The sequence below is a fragment of the Brienomyrus brachyistius genome, chromosome 3, assembly GCF_023856365.1.
Source record: "Brienomyrus brachyistius isolate T26 chromosome 3, BBRACH_0.4, whole genome shotgun sequence".
Lineage (NCBI taxonomy): Eukaryota > Metazoa > Chordata > Actinopteri > Osteoglossiformes > Mormyridae > Brienomyrus > Brienomyrus brachyistius.
In genome coordinates, this window is record NC_064535.1 from 23,964,327 (window position 1) to 23,983,222 (window position 18,896).

General features: G+C 50.0%; 1 protein-coding gene across 1 annotated transcript in view; it reads right to left on the minus strand.

Annotated features, from left to right (window-relative positions):
- Positions 1 to 18,896, minus strand: part of cacna1c (calcium channel, voltage-dependent, L type, alpha 1C subunit) — a 178,111-nt gene that overhangs the window by 55,023 nt on the left and 104,192 nt on the right. The window contains exons 4-8 of the mRNA XM_049009423.1: positions 7,734 to 7,873; positions 4,247 to 4,386; positions 3,829 to 3,990; positions 3,472 to 3,674; positions 548 to 651 (exon numbers count right to left, since the gene is read on the minus strand). Of these exons, the coding sequence (XP_048865380.1) occupies positions 548 to 651; positions 3,472 to 3,674; positions 3,829 to 3,990; positions 4,247 to 4,386; positions 7,734 to 7,873 (749 nt within the window). The remainder of the gene's footprint in view (positions 1 to 547; positions 652 to 3,471; positions 3,675 to 3,828; positions 3,991 to 4,246; positions 4,387 to 7,733; positions 7,874 to 18,896) is intronic.

The window sequence follows — 18,896 nt, forward strand, 5'->3', positions numbered from 1 at the left end:
TTCGTCTCCGTTGGGCCGAATTCAAAACAACTCTGAGCTTAACTGGATCGAATCTGTGGAACAGCTGTCAGTTATGCATTGGCTACGTGTCGGCTGCGGAGAAGCATGGAGATCATCGCTCAGAACGGAACGTGGACGATCGATTTGCTATGACGTGCGATGGGCGAAATGAGGTTTTGCTTTCAAAGCTTCAACAATTTAGTGGGAGGAAATGGATACACAGATGGAGCCTCCACCTTTGACCAACCAGTGCTGATAAACTGGTAAGATTAATAAATATTAGGAAGTGTGGTCCCTGGGTTGGAGTGCCCCCCCCCCCCCCCCAATTAATGGTAATTGCTGTTTTTTTTCAAATCGGCATTTCGGAAATTGAACCCTGGCCGATCATTGACTACACACACCTGCTCCCCCTACTCATTCTCCAAATGCCCTCTCTGTTGGCATGTACCATTATCCTGCCATGACCCAGACCTGATGCTTCTCCAGTCCCGCCCGCTGCTCTCTGGAGTCTTGTTGTCTGGTCAATTAACACAAGTGGCTTCCTTACCCGCTCAACACCCCCAGAACCAGATTTAGTACGAAAAAGGATCCGAAGATGACCAGACTGACAAAATACACCCAGGGAAGCTCATAGCCCATAGCGTCCTGCATCTGAAAGATGGAAGGAAGATTTAGAAAGAGAAAAGGCGGGACAGGACAGGACAGGACAGGGGGGGGAGGGGAGGGGAGGTTTCGGCACATCAACCAGCAAGCAAACCTGCTTGGGTCTGTTACAGAGGCCTTTTGACGGGGGCTGGCATGGTGCCCTTTAAAACGGGGGTGGGGGGGAGGGGGGTGAGAGTGATCTGGACATGGAAAAGAACAGCATCCCTCAGCATACAAACAGCAATGTTCCCCAGGAAAAAAGAAATAAAGTGACACAAGGCCTAACCGGAGGAATACCGATGCAGAAGCCCTTTGCTTGTAACCTTGGACAGACATCAAGAGGCTGCACCAGCCACGGCAGCTTCGCTACCCTGCGCTCAGCGTTCAAAGGAGCCTCCTCTGCACACAGAGGCACCAGAATGGCCTGTCAGAACGGCACCTCTGACATGGACACAGCTCTCACACACACTGCCACCTCTATTCTCATGCTTCCAGCATGTGCCCCTCCCGAGAAATTACTGGTCGTGGTATCTGTGTCTGTCAGTTAGTCCCTTCTGGGTCTGACCTCACGAAGGTCAGACTGTCACTTGGGGTTCACAGCCAATACTGAGATATATAATTATCCAACAGGAAATTGCTCCAAAACACACATCATTAGTCATAAGTTCGGTAAATGCATGCTAATTTCCCTCCAAAAATAAATTATTCATTTATGCTCAATATATTTTGGGTAATTGTTACATATATTATTAATATGCACATTCACATATGTTTCAAATGGCCCGTATTTAAAAAAAAAAAGGTGATAAGCAGTCCCTATATGCTCCCCTACCCCCTCCTCTCGGAGAATTGCTGACATCATACAAATATGGCCGCCACATACTAAAGCTGTGCCATATGGTCTCCCTTATGGGGGGGCTCCCCCTCTCCTAAAACACAGTAGGCCTACTACGCTCCAGAATCCGTTTCGCTGCCCCCGGAAAAAAGACCTCACGTGTGACCCAGAGAGAGGGAAGCAAACGTGACAGAGGGGGAAAGGAGGAGAAGAAGCGGACAGGGCCAGGCCATCCCCACGGCAACGGCGTGCAGTGCCGGCTAAATGCGCACGACTGCTGGTGCTCAGGATGCGCCTTTGGTCTGTCACTCAGCGTAACGACGCTGCCACAGGGCCCCGGTGGCTTAAAGCACTTCCCAGAATCCCATGTATGAAACAGCGCATCCGAGCTCTTTGAGCGCAAAGCAAATAAAATTAGATGCTGGAATGCATCTGTTGTAGAACATCAGTTGTGGGAGAAGGCTGTAATAACCAATTTATCATTAATTGGTGATTCTATTAACTGTTAATTGCCGGCGCTTAAAATCTGCGCACGCTCAAGTGCTTGGCCAAAAGCGCAAGACTGCGCCAGCAGCAGATAAATAGCCCATAAAAGGGAACAGAATAGCACCTCATTTCAGCCATAATCTTCATACTACCTTTGCAACTGAAGGCATAGACAATAAATTTATTACGTGCAGCAGAGATTAATTTATTCAATGATTTTGAAACATATTTGTAGTTGACGTTTTAATGCGCAGGTTGAATTTAGGAGTCCAGCTGCGGAGCCGGTTCTGAACACGAGCTCTGTGAGGAACCAGCATCCAGTGTGTCTTGACAGTGGTTGCTTCACTGTGATAATACATTCAGACACGTAAAGGACCACATTCTGGCCATAAGCAGCAAAAGACATTAATCTGAATGGGCTCTCTAGTCGAAATCAACCATTCAACCCTTGCTCTTAATTTGGGTAGTTTTTATCCCGAATAGCATTGTAATTTATCACAGTTATATACTCAAGTATCTGTGACTACATTCAAAGCTTTGTGTGAATGCATAGATAATGCGATTTATAGATATTTACAGTGCTATTATGCTTGGTGGTGCATGTCTGTCTTTTGGAGCAATATTGGAGCATATTGTTTTGGAACAATATGTTTGGAGCACATTGTTGCTGTTGATGAAAATCATGTATGTCCACTTTTTGAATTGCGACTTTTTACTATAAATGGACTGTGCCCATTCTCCTCGTCTACTGATAGCTTTGACATCTAATTGACCAATAAAAACATGCCATCCATCCATCCATTTTCCAAAACGCTTATCCTACTGGGTCGCGGGGGGTCCGGAGCCTATCTCGGATGCAATGGGCACAAGGCAGGGAACAACCCAGGATGGGGGGGCCAGCCCATCACAGGGCACACTCACACACCATTAACTCACACATGCACACCTATAGGCAATTTAGCAACTCCAATTAGCCTCTGCATGTTTTTGGACTGTGGGGGGGAAACCGGAGTACCCGGAGGAAACCCCATGACGACATGGGGAATACATGCAAACTCCACACACATGTAACTGAGGTGGAGACTCGAACCTGGGTTGCAAAGGTGTGAGGCAACAGTGCTAACCACTGCACCACCATGCCGCCCCACATGCCATCCATTTAAGTACTATTTATGTTTGTAGTAGTTAGCATTTGTATTCATGACAGTCGTTTGTATGGAGTGCTTCATACCGCTAATTTACTAATTGTCAACTACCGTTGTTAATCTTAAAACGTTAATGTTAAAAGCAAGATATGTTTGTATCTGGCTGGGTAAAGGCAGGTTTCTATTTATGGTGCTAAGGTGCTCTTTTAGGGTTATTTTTTAGTTTTTGAGAAAATGCATTTTTCACGTCCCTGAAATAATGCATTTTTTGGAGACCTGGTTTTCTCATTGGACGAGGATACGCCCTTCTGCATTCCTAGTGCAGGGTTTTGTGGCACAACATGCTGGGTCCCGACTCACCCAGTACAGCACGTCAGTCCAGCCCTCCATAGTGATGCACTGAAAGACAGTCAGCATCGCAAAGGCAAAGTTGTCGAAGTTGGTGATGCCGTTGTTGGGCCCCTCCCAGCCTGACTCGCACTTTGTGGTGTTCTGGGGGCTGCAGTGCCTCCCGTTGGCGTGCTGTGGGGCGCATGGTTCAGGCCTCTCCTCCAACAGATGACCTGATGATGTAGACACAGGTGTCACCTTACTCCGAGCCACAAGAGGGCAATATGAGCGGCTCAGAGAATGCTCAGAGAAAAGGAGACATTGTGCTTCCTCTTTAGAGTCCAGGTGATAGATAGACAAAGGGCTCCAACAGGCAGAAGAGCTTACCCAGCTTCCCGTCCCGGTGGTGGAAGCAGGTGCGATGCATCTTGCCCATAAACAGCTCCAGGCCGATGATGGCATAGATGATGATGACGAAGAGGACAAGGAGGGCAATGTGCAGTAGGGGAACCATGGCTTTGATGATGGAGTTGAGCACCACCTGGAGGCCTGGAGGTGGTATCACGGGCACACGTACAAACACACATGAGCACACCATGGAAATACACACCCACGCAGACAAGTGAAAATTGCAAAACTGTGTCAATAACCTTTGGTGAGGGTTTTTCTTTCAAATTTAACTGGTAAAGGGCTGGAGGGCTTGATTTCATGATGACAGTGATGTGATGACACTATGACGATAATGGTAGTTTGTTCCCCGATACCCCCAATGCCCCCACCCCCCCCCCATCGAAGAGGCACTCACTGGGCACGCCGGACACAAGTCTCAGGGGCCGGAGCACCCGGAATGCCCGCAGCGCCTTCACGTCGAAGCCCGCCGCCTTCCCACCGATAGGCGTGCCCCCTGCCTCTTTGGTGGCTTGTTCCAAAATGGCACTAAAAAGCCTGATAGGAACAGAGGAGAAGGAGGGGAGACTCGTTGTTGTTGGTGAAGAGTCAACAAAACCGCTGAACAGAAGGAAAGGTCAAAGGTCAGAAACGGAACAGAATTAACGCAAGAGTTTCCTCCTGCATGGGTGAGGAACTGGGGGGAATGTTAGCGTGGGACATTCCAATAATTTCAGGTTAATCCATGGCAACCAATGGGAAGCTCTGGCTCGCCTGATCCTACATTGTACTCATCACTCCCTCAGATCGACAAAGCTGTTTTGGGTAGTGCCACTCCAATGGTGATCAGGGCCTGTTTTATGTGGCACAGATCACGAGGAAGATGTTTTCAAACGAAAGGTCTAAATGCATGTTTGAAACCTTCTGTCAAGCCATCTAGGCCTCTCAAAACAGCCTTGGCCAAAAAAGCCCCAAGCCGGGTTTTGGAACGTACTCCTGAAACCTTCGATTCAATTGGCAAGTTGGAGCAGGAAATCCTGCTGCACATTAACACACCAACTTGCAGCGGTTTTAATATAAAAGGCTCCGTGCTCTATGAGAGAATCACACTTTTGGGGAATTGTCTAGAAAGACTGTAAACTGATTTATCTGAAATGAAGAAAACTTCTCATTACACAACTGCCCTTAATGTCAAGCAAAGGTCATGTGGGTCAAACGAGTAGAGAAATTCAGGGAAGGGCTGGGCTGACTTTCACAGAAATACCTCACAGGACTACAGATAATTCTGCTCTAAATTAGCTGCAATCCGCTGCTAATTTCTCTGTCCCAGAGGAAGAGGAAGGCATGGAAACCCAAGACGACCCAACGAGCTGGGCGGTGCATGTGAACGCCATGTTCCTGAACGTCCTTCAGCTGGTCTCCCGGGGACAGGCCACTGCTAGAGGGCACTATATATCGACGCACTCCAGCTAGGCGTGTAGAGAGACCTTCGCTCCCCAGCTCGCTGGGGACCCCTGGTGTCAGCATGGTCCTCACCCAGAACGTTTCTCTCACACGCTTCGCTGATGTTCTTGAGTCGCACCGTGCCTGTACAGTCACGGTGCCGTTGTGCCCTTTGTTACTGGTCAGTCTGCAGTCTGGGGTTGGATGATGCTGTCATGCACTCTGAAATCGGCTGGTTTTGCCTGCCCTGGACTCTGCAGTCAGCTCGCTGTCCTTGTTTCTACCTTGAAGGTGTCAGCGACTGCACTGTAAGCCGAGCCTGACCTCCCGGTGGATTTTGGGCCCACAGACTCAGGATGTAACAAACAGAAACACAGTTCTTAAACGAAATCTGACACAAAACTAAAAGACGTGTTCTGGGAGGATCTCTCAGCCCTCACATCTGGTAAATAAAAACACAAACCAAATCATTCAATGTATTCCTCCCTAATGATAATCGCTCCACCAGAGGGTCCCAGGCCAAAAAAAGTCCAGCCACACTGCCTGCCTGTCTACCTGCAACGTTACAGATACTAATGATCTGTCATACCTCTGTCACATAGAATCAGAGCAAGCAGGACGGGTTTCCACAGAGATGCAAGCACGCTGAATGGCTTATATCGCTTCCTGGGCTGGATTAGCCCCGGTTCAGGAGCTCAATCGTGCTGTCGGGAGAAGCATGAGGCCAAACCGCCAACAGGACCCCCCCTCCCCCTCCACATCGTTGCCCTCAGGCGCAGACGATGCTAGATGACATGTAATTGCACAGACAACAGAATTACATCTAGCGTAGGGGCCACAAGAGGAACAAAGTTAAGGAAGCACTCGAAGGACAAGAAAAAAGGAGGAAGAGTGCATCTGATAGGAGAAAGAAAAGAGAACATTTCTATCAACTGAAGGGACTTTATTATGCCAATTGCAGTCTTGCCCAGGAACAAAAATCATTGGAACAAAAATTCAGCAGTATCAGTAATGACTCCAACGGTCTTCACATTAAAGGGACTGATTAGTGTGGAATAAACCTCTAGATGTACTGTAGAATACAGTGGTCTGGACCTGCAGCGTGACTGAAATGATCTACATATTAAAGGGAACTGGCTGGTGTATTGCAGAAATACTGCAGAATATAGTGTTGGGGAATATTCCCCAAACATGAAAGTAAAAAAGGGTTTAAAACCAAAAATATAATCACCAGTTTTTAAAACAGTTAATTGTAAATGTCATACAGGCTAATTAAAGCTGCACGATCCTCCCATTTCAGCTCAATAAAACTGCAGTTGGTCGACACGTGCAGAGTGCAGACTTTGGATCAAAGTGTTCAGATGGTCAGTACTAACAGATTATTCCCTTAAACAGCACAGGTCTTAACACTTAGTTTAGACCAGTGGTCACCAAGTGGCCAATACAACTGAATCCAGACCATTCAATTGTCCCCCGCAACCCCCCCCCCCCCTCCCACAGTCAGTAGGTTTTATCATTGGAGGATCCCCCCAAGATAGCAGATTTTATTGCACAGAGACATCCCACTGCCTCAGTTGGCTAATTTTATATTTGTGGACCACCCCGCACCCCCAGGTGGCCCCCTACAGGCAGGAGCATGCTTTTCTGCTTCTCCCCCCAGAAATGCCCACGGTTCCCTGCCCAACGCAGCAGACCTCAAAATGCAGGCGGCTCTCTGGCCCATGATGGGCAAGCGTATGGATGAACCCTGACTTGGGGATTTGACACAGCACAGTGTACAGTATGAGCTTTATGGAAACGCTCAAGTCGATTCGATTGCCGGTTAAATTACTTAAGTGCCCATCGCTCACACGCGTCAGGCCCTCCGAGCGAGCTGTTGTAATAATGTGGCCACGCTCATCACGCCGCTAAGCTACGCGGTGGCAGATACCCTGCACCACATCCACCCCAAGACCTGCAAATCTGAGATCTGCAAATCTCAGCCACGATCATCCTCAACATGGCTGCCTTTCGCATTCCAGGTACACAAAGACCAGAGGCACATTGACGGGTTCAGAGGCCCCTGGTCTATATGAGGTGCCAGAGGCCTGATGGCAGGGGGGGGGTGACATGCACAGCCCCATAACCTGCTGAGTTGCACACTCCCAACGCTCTCTAAACCCGCAAAAGGGATCAAGAACCCACACACAGATGTAGACAGGCAAACACCTTCACATCGGCGAGCAACAAAAAGGAAATTCTTGTTCAAAAGCGCCTGTCATGTGGATAGCCGGTGGCCTTTTCAGACGCACCAATGAGGAATCGGCTCCTGCCCAGATCAACCAGGACGGCGGTTTATTTTTAGGGACCAGGGAAGCATGGGGTTTCAGACTGTCTGAGGCACCGGCAGACAGGCTCCTCGCCGAGGATGCTGGGACAGGGCGGGGGTGCGTGGCAGCAGGCGGCGGCAGCAAGGTACTCACCCTACGACTACGATGATGAAATCCAGAAGGTTCCATCCGTTACGCAGATACGCATTCGGGTGGAAGAGCAGCCCGTAGGCTATGACCTTCAGAAACGCTTCCACGGTGAAGATGATGAGGAAGAGATACTCAACCCGTTCCTGGAGAGGGTGGACAGAGAGAAAGAGCAATCAACGTCATTCTGGTGAGGCACCGCCGCTAAAGGCCACATACCGATAGTGTCAAACATCAGACACAGCACTGAGCTGCAAGATAAAACAGGAAAATGCAGACATTTCTCAGCACAGAACCTACATCAGGGTGCTGAGCTCAACATACTCCAGTGCACATTGTATTATATGCACATTAAATTATAATAACAGGAATGGAAAACAAACTGTGGTATCTTTTACTGCCTCACTGAACTGTGAGTGGCAGCTGAGGTCACAGGGGGAGAAAACTTAGCCCTGGTTCTTTCCTCCACCAGCTCGTCACCGCCCCCTATAGCTCAGTGCATGTCAAGGCAGCAGCAAAAAAAAAAAAACTCTTCAGCCCAGTTCCCCATAATTAAACCCTATTATAGAGGCTAAGAGGTTTCAAGTGACCGGCTGAATCCTCTCCTCTCTCAGGTCTGGCTCTCACTTTCCCCTACGGGCAGAGAGTCTGACCCTTGTTGGCAGCTTCCCTCTTCCTGCTTCTGGACACACAGAGTCTGAGGCGGGACCCTCGCGTTGGCCGTTACTCATGCCCCCATGCAGATGTCGAGAAGTCGGATCAATGGCGCCATGTGGGATAAAGGTGCCAAGGCTCTGTAACCGTAAAATAAAGTCAGCCGAGCGGAAGAACAGTCCGGAAAAGAGGACGCACCTGCAGGGTCACGACCGGCCTTGAATACATTCACTCCGCTGGCATCGCTCACGCGATGATGCGGAAACATCTATTCAGGCAGCGTGCTCCCAGCTACTGGAGCAAAACCTCTGAGTCATTCCCAAAAATGCCCACAAAGTATGCATTCCTTCCGGGGGGGGGGTTATGTTGGGGGTGGGGCGGCGGACGAGGCCATCGTGCCACCCCAACCCGTTCGGACAGCCTGGTATTGGCTGTGGCCCTCTCATCGGATTTACAGTAGGCGGGCTGTCAAGCTGGCAGAGCAGGTCCAGCACCCAGACATCACACCGCTAGTCTTCCAGGGGAAATGGCTGCCAGGAGACCTGGGGCCCAGCCAAACCAGGCAGCATGGAGCCGCCTCCCTCCGTAAACGGCCACTGCTCTTAGGCCAGGCCTGTTGGCATCACCTCGGCACACTATTACTGCCTGCTCCTCATTACTGTCCAATCAGGGGAGCTGATCCTCCAACCTCATTACCGTCCAATCAGGAGAGCCGATCCTCCAACCTCATTACCGTCCAATCAGGGGAGCCGAACCTCCAACCAAAAAGAACTGGAAGGGGAACACCCCAAACAGGCACACACGTCGAGGAATGGGGCAGACTGGGGGAAACTGCCCCCAGGAATCCTACAGGGAGAACATTTCCAAGAACCCTACTCACTACTTAGGGTAGGCATTCTGCCTCATGACAGAGATGTGGAGGAACTTTCTAGAAAGCTTTGTCTGTATTATGAGGTTCTACAGGACTGGTAATTGGTTTCTTTATTACTGGAAATCAAAGATCATGCTTTGTCTTTTTTTTAAAACTGAAGATAAGCTTGTGGGTACAGCTTATTGAATAATTTAACAGCCTTCTTGGGTGTAATGGGGGGGTAAAGCAGGGGCGTGACGGGAACAGAGCATCTCAGGAAATATTTGGTTATAGGACAAGCGATGTGTAGTTTAGCCATGGAGGAAGACTTGGCAAGCGCTTTTTGGGAATCTCCAGTGTCTGTGAGGCTTGCATCCAATCAGCCCGGAAGAGAGCTTCAGGGCCAGCCCTCGCGCTAATTACCGCCTCGACCAGCAGCTGCAAATCTTTCCGAATTCCTGCCGATCGCTGTGATGATACACATCTTTACACTAACACCCGGACAGTCCTCTGTAGGCTGCTGGACCAGAAGGCATAGCTCTCTGCCGTGAGGAGGTCATTTGTTTTGTATGCCCACACTGACAATCGGTCCAATGGCTCTGGAGAGCCTCTGTGATCCTCCATTTTGAGAGACTGAGGATTGTGTCCCTGTGGGACGCGGCAGGCACCATGTGACAGCAGACCTCTACTGGGATATCCCCGTCAGTTCCCTGTCCCTTCCTCCCAGAATGCCCTGCTTGCCCAAGCACTCGACAGCAGCCTTGCGATGTGACTCCCTTCCCGAGGCCATGGGAACTTCTCACAAACTGGCCGAGGGCTCACTTACGTGGGCTCTGGGGGCCTGGGTGGGTGCCCCTGCCCAGCTGCACCGCCCCCCCCCACCCGCCCATCCCCCAACCCTTCTCCTGAGAACCTCATTCCCAGGGCTGACGCCCTAGTGGGGACAGGGCGTGCTGCCAGATGAGAGCGGCACTCTGGGAAAGTGCGCAGAGCAAACCCTGCGGCTCGCTCTGTGTATCTAGGTGTGTGGCTGTAAACACCACCCCAGACCCTGCCACAGTTAAACGTCTTCATGAACGAGAGGGAGACATCCACAGCTTTTTACGTCTTCCTCAGAAGCCTGTTTATTTTACTACTTAAATAAATAAAAACTACACATCCAGCATGGTCTTCCATCCATGGGAATTCAGTCGTCTATAAAGGGATACAGACAGGCCTGCGGACCGAGCTCTGAACCCATCTCCCCTGTGGCCCAGTCTGACGGCCGATGTGGCCATCGACCAGAATCCTGCTGTCCTGGGTGGGCCTCCGGGGTTAGAGATCTGCGAAGAGCCTGGGGAAGGGGGGGATGGGGGGGGGGGGGGTGCAGGGGGGAACATCGCTCCCATTGGGCATTTAAAACGCGTTCTCGACAGCAGCCTGCAGGTGGCGCAGCGATTTAGCAACAGACCTGCCGACCCGGAAATTAGGTAACGGTAAACCTCCGGTGCATTAACAGCGTAGAAGTATGAGACAGTCAGGCAGTGTGTGCATGGTGGGCTCTGCTTTTACCCAGACTGTCACAGGGCAGGGCATGCAAATTAATTACATCTGTATCATGAAAAAAGCCAATCAGAACAAACGAAATTGCAGACAGGACTCAGCTACTTAGAGTAGCATGTTTGGGGGATTTATGAAGAGTCTACAAAGTCGTGTATAAAACACGACCACCAGAGCTTGGGCCCAATGAGCAGCAGCCCAAGGGTTGAGCCAATCAGCACTCAGGAGTTCATCCTTAGTGTTCTCTGTGCCAGAGCAGATACCAGATACAGCACGAGGCTTACGGGAAGAGGACAGCATGGCCCCCAGCCTGCTACACGCATCAACTGGCCAAATGCTTGTAAATCTCCTTTTTTCCCATTCCTGAAATTCCGTCAGTCCACAGGCCGTAGGAGCCAAACCCCAAAGCCATTCGTTCAGTGCATCTGGGCCGCCTCACCTCCACTCACAGAAACTTGACACCGAAAAGAACCCGCAGACACCATTGCCAGCGGCCCCCGGATAGGGGCCACACATGATCTCCAGACCATCATAGATGGGGGGAAAAAAAAAACAACCAACCCAGCCTCCTACACAAGAAATCCCCAAGAGAAAAGCAAGCTTTATAAAACTGGGGCATGAAACAAGACAGCTGCTATGCAATACAGAGACACAGACGTCCGGGCCAAGTCGAGATCAAAGTTTGACGTCAGTCAGCTGACAGCATCAAGCATTGACCGCCCACCCCTCCCCCCACCCCTCCCAAAACCCACCCCCAACCCCCGGCTCCATACCTGTTGAAGGCTCAATTAGCTCTAATGACCAAACTCATCATCAAGGGAATTTTCATGAAGTTTAAATATTTGCCCTCTTGTCATCAGCAGTTAAAAATCTAGCCCTACTGGGCAAGCGGTTTTGGGCTGTGAGCCCCCACAAACATGAAGAGAGATGTGTGCGTTAATCCTGTACCAAAATCCTCAGCAACTTGCTGACTAAGGAAGTCCTTGGGGAAGTCCTGACCTGAAGTAACCCTGTGATGTTGACCTGGAGTAAACCCTATGAAGAAAGTCTCAGACGTTTGCCTTCATTCCCATTTACATTAAATGCCAGCTGAGACTCTATTCAAAGTGACTTATACTTTCTAGCCGTTTATATACTGGAGCGATTCAGCTGAAATGCTTTGCTTAAGGGTACGACAGCTAAAAACCATCTGGGATCCATGTCCTTTACCACTATGCTAATCCAACTGACCTCAAGCAACCCAGCTAAAAACAACCCCATTAGCTGGTGTTAACTTGGAGTAAACTGACCAATAAAGGTCTCTGCTCCTATTTTTGACATGGAGTAAACCCAGTGAGCGACCTCTGCTGCTGAGTAAGACTATGGCCAGTCCTGCATAGTTTCCCAGCATGCTCCTGCGGGACACGCCTCTATGTGTGCGGCTGCATATCCTCTGCTGCAAACTCCAGATTCATACCTTTACAAAACCACGAATGACGCAGCTTGTCGGCTGTCAAAAAAAAAGACCTTATTAGGAATTCTCCCCCTCCCCCCGAGTTCCTATCAACCCCCCACTTCCAGAAAAACGGCCACATTTGGTGAAACCCCCCTACTTGTTGGCCAATACTTAAAATCCAGCGAATTATTATATTGGTGTCCTGCAAGCTCCACGCTTTTGGAGCTAATCCATTTATCGAACTCGGTTTAATCCCAAAAGCGTTTTTAGAAAACGTGCTACTTACTAGAAACGCACTGTTGTAATATCGAAGGTTGCAATACCTCTGTTTGCAAGTGCCTGCAGGAAATCAGATGCTGGAGATACGATTGGAGTCGTGTTAACACATAATGCGAAACGTAAAAGACGTGAAACAGCAACTTGGTTAGTACAGCATAGTTAGCCATAGTTAAACTCACACTCTGTCCATCCACCTTCTAGCATATGGTCAACATGAGTCTGGAAGCTAGTCCAGGTAGTACAGACACTCTGGACAGGATACTAGTCAATCACAGACACACACAAACACTACGCACAATTAAAAAACACAAATTTACTTAACTATATGCTTTTAAACTGCAGGAAACACTCACGAGATGGGGAGAACCTGAAACTGCACACGCAGAACCAGTGGGTTGGACTTGAACCTCCAGTCCTAAAGCCATGAGGCTGAAATGCTTCTCAAACTGCATAAAATCCTCGGGTACAAACTGGTCTGCAAGAATGACAGTACACAGGTGGCTGCACTTATCTGAAGGACATACGAAGGGTTCCCAGACGTTCTAAAACTTTCAGTGGAAATCCGCTCAGCCCGAGATGTTGGCTGTGACCAATCCCTGTCTCGGTTGGCAGATGCTACTTCGGCAGCAAGACGGTAACAAACTAATAACACGCTACCCTGACCGTTTCAACTGGCCGGGTAAAGCAAACAAGACTGACTGTTTCCGATCTGTACAGAACACAGAACTGGCAGTAGGATTCCGGGAGGCCATGCTGTAGTGAGAACATTACCGGCACCTAATGAAGAAACACCTGAGAGTTTTCTGTATAGGACACAAATACTCTCAAAGAACAGAAAGGGGGATGGTGGGAACCCTGCTGATCATGGAGGGCAGCTTCATTCTACCCCATTATTACAGATATATCCTTAAAAGGTTATAGTCGCAGTAGCAAATACGTACTACATCAATATAAAGGTGCCATACTTACGCTGTACTTATATATAACTGGATGCTGCTCACTCTAATACACAACAATGTGATCTGCTTTTAGAGAGACCTCGCGTTTAGGAGGAAAGATCTGTGTCAGGACACATGCTTCTTTTCGCATCTTTTTTTTTTTTTTTTTAACTATATTTTGTCCATTTCGCTGACACTCCTGTCCTCCCTCTCCCAGGGTAAGCGACGCTGCCCGGCCAACATGGCAGCGCGCAGTGAAGCTGTGAAAAAGAGACACACCGCGCCTCGCGAAGAGGCCTAGAGCTGGGCGAGAAAATGAATCAACCGTGTAGAGGGAAAAAAAAATAAAATAAATAAACCGCGGCGAGGCACAGTGCTCAAAAAAGGAAGAGGCGGATTTTTTGAGATTCCTCAGGTATGCTCTGTTTTCTGATTCATGGTGTTTACAAACGACGGACTCCAGGCGACGCAGACCAGAGAGAACGTCGGAGCCCGACTTGGCCAGCGAACAAAACAGCGAAGGCGCGCGCCACCTCATTGGCCCACTGAAAACGGACAAACGAGCGGCCCGGCGGGTCCAGCTAAAAGCATTCCACACTGCGGCTCTGTGCACTGTTAGCATAAGGAGCGGCCACTGCCAGCTGTCCCAGGCCAGCTTGGGGGACAGTGACACATTAGTGTGAGCGTCGGCCATCGGGTTTGATGTGAGGTGTCGACAGCGTTCTGGAACGTCAAGAAGCCACAAGGCGATCTGGCTGAAAAGGCGACGATTTTCCGTGACTAAGAGCTGTTCTGGTTTGTGTCTTGAGTACTCTGCTGTCACGGGCTGTAATGCCACCCTACCCCCTGCCCCCACCCCCCTATCCTTGTCCTCCGCGTTGACCCCACGCAAAAGTATTTACCCAGAAAGCCATTTCCCGGCTGGGTCCATCCTACCATATGGACTCAGCATGGCCCACCTTGTCCATCAGGCAGCACTCTGTAACCTTGACCACCCTTCGCCCCGGCTTTCCGTGCTCTGCCTTCACCGGCGAATCGAAACGGGCCTCGCGAAAAGTGTCACAGCCTCTGCCTTCAGACACTTGCTTCGTGGCCTTTCTTGCCCGTGGACAGGCGGATTAACTGCCACTTCCTGGTCACCTAGAAAGTGCCACTCCTGCTAGCTGGCACATGGGCCGGGTGAGCTATGGATCATAGAGACGTGGAGATCGCTACTCTGGCGGGTCAGCAAGATGGACCCTCTGACGACGACAGTAGCAAGTCCTGGGCCGGGAGCCCATAATTGCAGAAGATGATGCATCGGATGGTGATCAATTACAGCTGCCAGGCAGTGAAGCCTGGAAGGAACGACAAGCCCCGGGCCGGACTTCTGAGCAAAACTGCTTAGGGGCCAGGCTCAGGGAGGGCAGTTTGGGTGACCCACCTCCATCCTGTCACACCCCAAAGGCTCACCACCGCACCACCAGCATCCCCCAAAAATGCAGACAATCGATGAATCTTTAATGAGCCAGATAATTAGCACAGGTGCAGAGCGAATCTCAACTGTCGCATGAAACGTCGCTGCTTTCAGCGCTATGGTCCCATTTTAGCCCATTAATGCCTGCGCAATTAATTCAGCTCTTAATTCAGTTATACCCAGGAATCTCTTTTTCAAGCAACTTTTAGGAAAAGCAATAGACGAGTGTAAAAAATGTGTTTCTATCTGTGATATGTTTCGGTACCAAAGGTGCATGATTTCGTAACGCTTTGACATCAGCAGCGGCGGGTGTGGCGACCTAATCGTGAGCCCGTAGGCTGTGCAGCTGCCTGGCACCTGCTCGTCACCACGGCCTGACTTTCGGTGAAATTACAGAAATACCAACAGCCTCCAGCAGGGTATCCACGGGGCACAGAATGCGAACAGATAAAGCTCTGTCTCTGCAGGGAGGGAGGACTGCTGTCACCGGAACTTTCTGCAGCTGGGTTCGAGGAAGACGAACAGGTGTGCACGCGCTGAGGTGGAAGCCAGCGACGAGAAGGCGAGCGCAGCTAGGAGCATCAAGACTGATGCAAAGCCAGCAGCCGCAGAAGTCAGTCAGCGCCCCCTGATGGAGAACGCTTTAATGGCTCCCTCTGAAATTGCTTATTCCAGAGCTCTAAATTATCCCTCTTTCACAAGCAGGAGCACCGGCCAAAATTTATGAGCACCTGGGGGAAAAACTGAGGGGCCCAAGCCAGAAGATAAACTCACATCCGTGGCTGGCTCAGTGTCAGATTAAGCCCATGTCTGCATCAACTGGTTTCCATGGCGAACAGGCGAGACCTCCCTGCCTCCATGCCACGCCACAAGCACCAGATGCAGCCTCCGCCCTCTCATCCGCACGCCTCGGCCCTTTGGACTTCCGTGACAAGCTCATCCGTCTTAGTATTGGACAAACGGATGCCAGCGGTCAAATAAATGAAGCCGGTCTTCCCAGACAGGCTGCGCTTCAACCAGAACCTTCTTTGGCTCCGCCCACAGAGGGATGCTCATCACTGGTAGTCACATGGGTGGACCATCCAGTTTAAATGGCATCCGCAGCAGAAATGAGTGCCGTTTATAGCTTTACTCTCATTCAGACTCCAGTTTTGCGATGATGCCAAGATTCAGACAATTCAGGCGTGTAATTGCTTCATACAGCAGCACGCAGGAGGCCAGGTGGTGCTCTCCGGCATGAGCTGAGCGGCTCAGGCAGGTGAGAGCGCAGTCATGGCCATTAATCTTCAGCTCCACAGGACCTGCATCCCGTAGCATAAGCACGGCGTCTGCGTCGGGGCGACTGCAGGGGAATGCTGCACTGGTGCGCACATACAACGAGAGGCATATGTGCATGCAGGTCCAGGGAGACACCCACAAACATACACACGTATGTGATGTCACTTCCTGTTACCCCAAGCTGCCTCCTGAACCGTCTCTAAGAAGCTGGTACCTTTAGCAGAGCCCCTCTGAACGTACAGGCTCAGGCCGACCACACCTTCCTGAGCTCTTATCCGCAAGGGAGTCCCTAACACTCCCATGCATTATGATCATAAGCCAGAGGTTCCAGCCCCCGGGACACCTTAGCAGGGTCCTTCCCCCACGCGTCACACAGAGGAGGCCGTTCTGCTTCTGCACCTTTAAACATTAATTACATTAAATTAAATTTGCCCTGATGTATTAATGGGTTCAGTGAAAACTGCCTCATCAGTGTGAGCTGCAAGTTACCAGCCATCCATCCATTTTTTGCAACTGCTGGTCCTATTCAAGGTCACAGGGGGTCCGGACCCTATGGGCACCAGCCCATCACAGGGCACATTCGCAGTGCATTCACTCTTACAGGCAATTTGGAAACTCCAATTAACCTCAGTTTGTTTTTGGACTGTGGGGGGAAACCACGGCACCCAGAGGAAACCCCGTACTGAAACAGGAAGGACATGCAAACTCTACACACATGGCGGAGACTTGAACCCTGGGCCCAACAGTTTAGCGACAGTGCTAATCACTGCGTCACTGTGCCGCATGCCGCAGTTACCATATCCCATAAATAAAGGAATAAATGAAGCACTGAAGGAGCCGTGACTGAGTGAGCGAACATCAGCTCTCTAAACATGCGATGAAGGAGGTAGCAGGGTGGAGATCTTCGAGGAGAGCATCTGTGGGTAGGCTTAAACTGAAGCGTGGCTACAGCTTTCCAAAACCGCAGTTTGGATAACACGAGCGCCTGCACTCATGCAGACGCGTGCACACACACACACATGCATGCACACATACACACTCTGGACAGGGATTGCCCTCAGGTTTGAGAAGCAGCCCGATTGGGCTCCTGAAGTACCAAGAAGGAAACAAACGCATGGAGAAATCTCTCAAACGTAAGTGGTGCAACTCGAGCATCTTCGGGGCTAAAGCATCTGCTGAGCAACCTGTGTGTCTTCCATAGCTGCGCTGCTGCAGGTGCCATGCACACGCCGCATGGCAGGTACCCAAGCATGGGGGGGGGGGGCAGAGCCACCTACAGAAATGGGCTCCTAAAGCTGTCGCGCAGACTGCGCTTGCGAGGTTAGCATGTGTGCCACCTGCATGCTGCACAAACATATTTAGAAATGCGACAGCCAGAGTAACAGCCTACCCACCCACTCACTCTGCATGAGACCACCCCTTGCTACATGAGTGATGGCTTTGCTGTCAAATCAGAGCACCGGATCAGTCACAGTCGCCCTCCCCAATGCATTCCGTCACGTTTGCTTGCTTGGTTATGAGGACCTCAACTCAAGACAGGGAGAAAAGGAGAATCTGGGATTATGATGCTGACACGCCCCACACCTCTCAGGAGGAAAACTGCCTCACCAATTCACTCTAGGAAGCAATGAGGACCTCAAACCTAACAGAGAATCGTAATTCTGGTTCTCCCACAACAGGGAATGTCCAATCAAATCCTGGGGGTGGAGCTTGCTGATGACCTCACAAAGGGTTTAATGCAATCTCAGAGGCCCAACAGAGCTTCATCCCCAAAGAGCAAACCAGATGGTGGCTGCCACAAGCGCACCTGCCAAAACACTGCCACAAATTACGCAGCCATGGCCCAGCTCTTGTCCCAGATCGTAAGCATGGATGTAGCTGCAGGGACACACAGGACGACACAAAACACAGCTTCTCATGGGCAATTAATGCCAGTCCTACTGGAGGCACCCTAGCAAAAAAAGTTGCAACATTCCGCTTTTCTTTTTTTTTTTACGGTAATGTTAAGTTCGCCACGGGTGTTACCATGGAAACCAAGATTGGTTCTGTTGCCATGGAAACTGACAGCAGCATGAGGCAGGCTGAGCGGGCGGTCTGGCCCCCTCAGTGGTGGGGTGATGATCAGTGTTTAACCCAGAAAATTTACAACCACGGCTAATTGCTGCTTTCCTCCAACTTCGAGTCAGCACCCAAAAGGATCAAAGTCCTCTCCTTACGGAGTTACAGTATGCATACACGTGGGTGTGTGTGTGTGTATGTGTGTGTGCTTGCAAGTGTGTTGAGGGAGTGCTGGTGTGTCTTGAATGATCAAATTTGATGTAGGGACTTAACAACATACAAATAAGTTTTGCACTTCCCAAAAACTGTTCCACATCAGTACGATTAGCCCAACCATCAGCATCTTGTTGAGCTTGAGGCTTAAGCCTCAGATTTCAGTATTTCTTCAGTACCCTGTTTACAAAGAACCAAGAACATTTCCTCAATGGCTTTCAGAGACAAAAACAGCTGCAATTTTCACTTTTCACTGCAAGGTGTTCATGGGACCAGCGAAATATATGTAGACGCAAAGAAGGCACTTCCAATTTGTGTTCCACCAAGTTTGTAGAGACATTTTCTTTTAAGCTGCTCTGGCCAGATGTGACAGGCAGCTCTTCCCAGCACGTATGCTTGGAAAGGCAGAGAATGCAGATTTTCATGCAATTTCAATATGATTTAGTTTTAAAATCTGTGCCTTATTTTA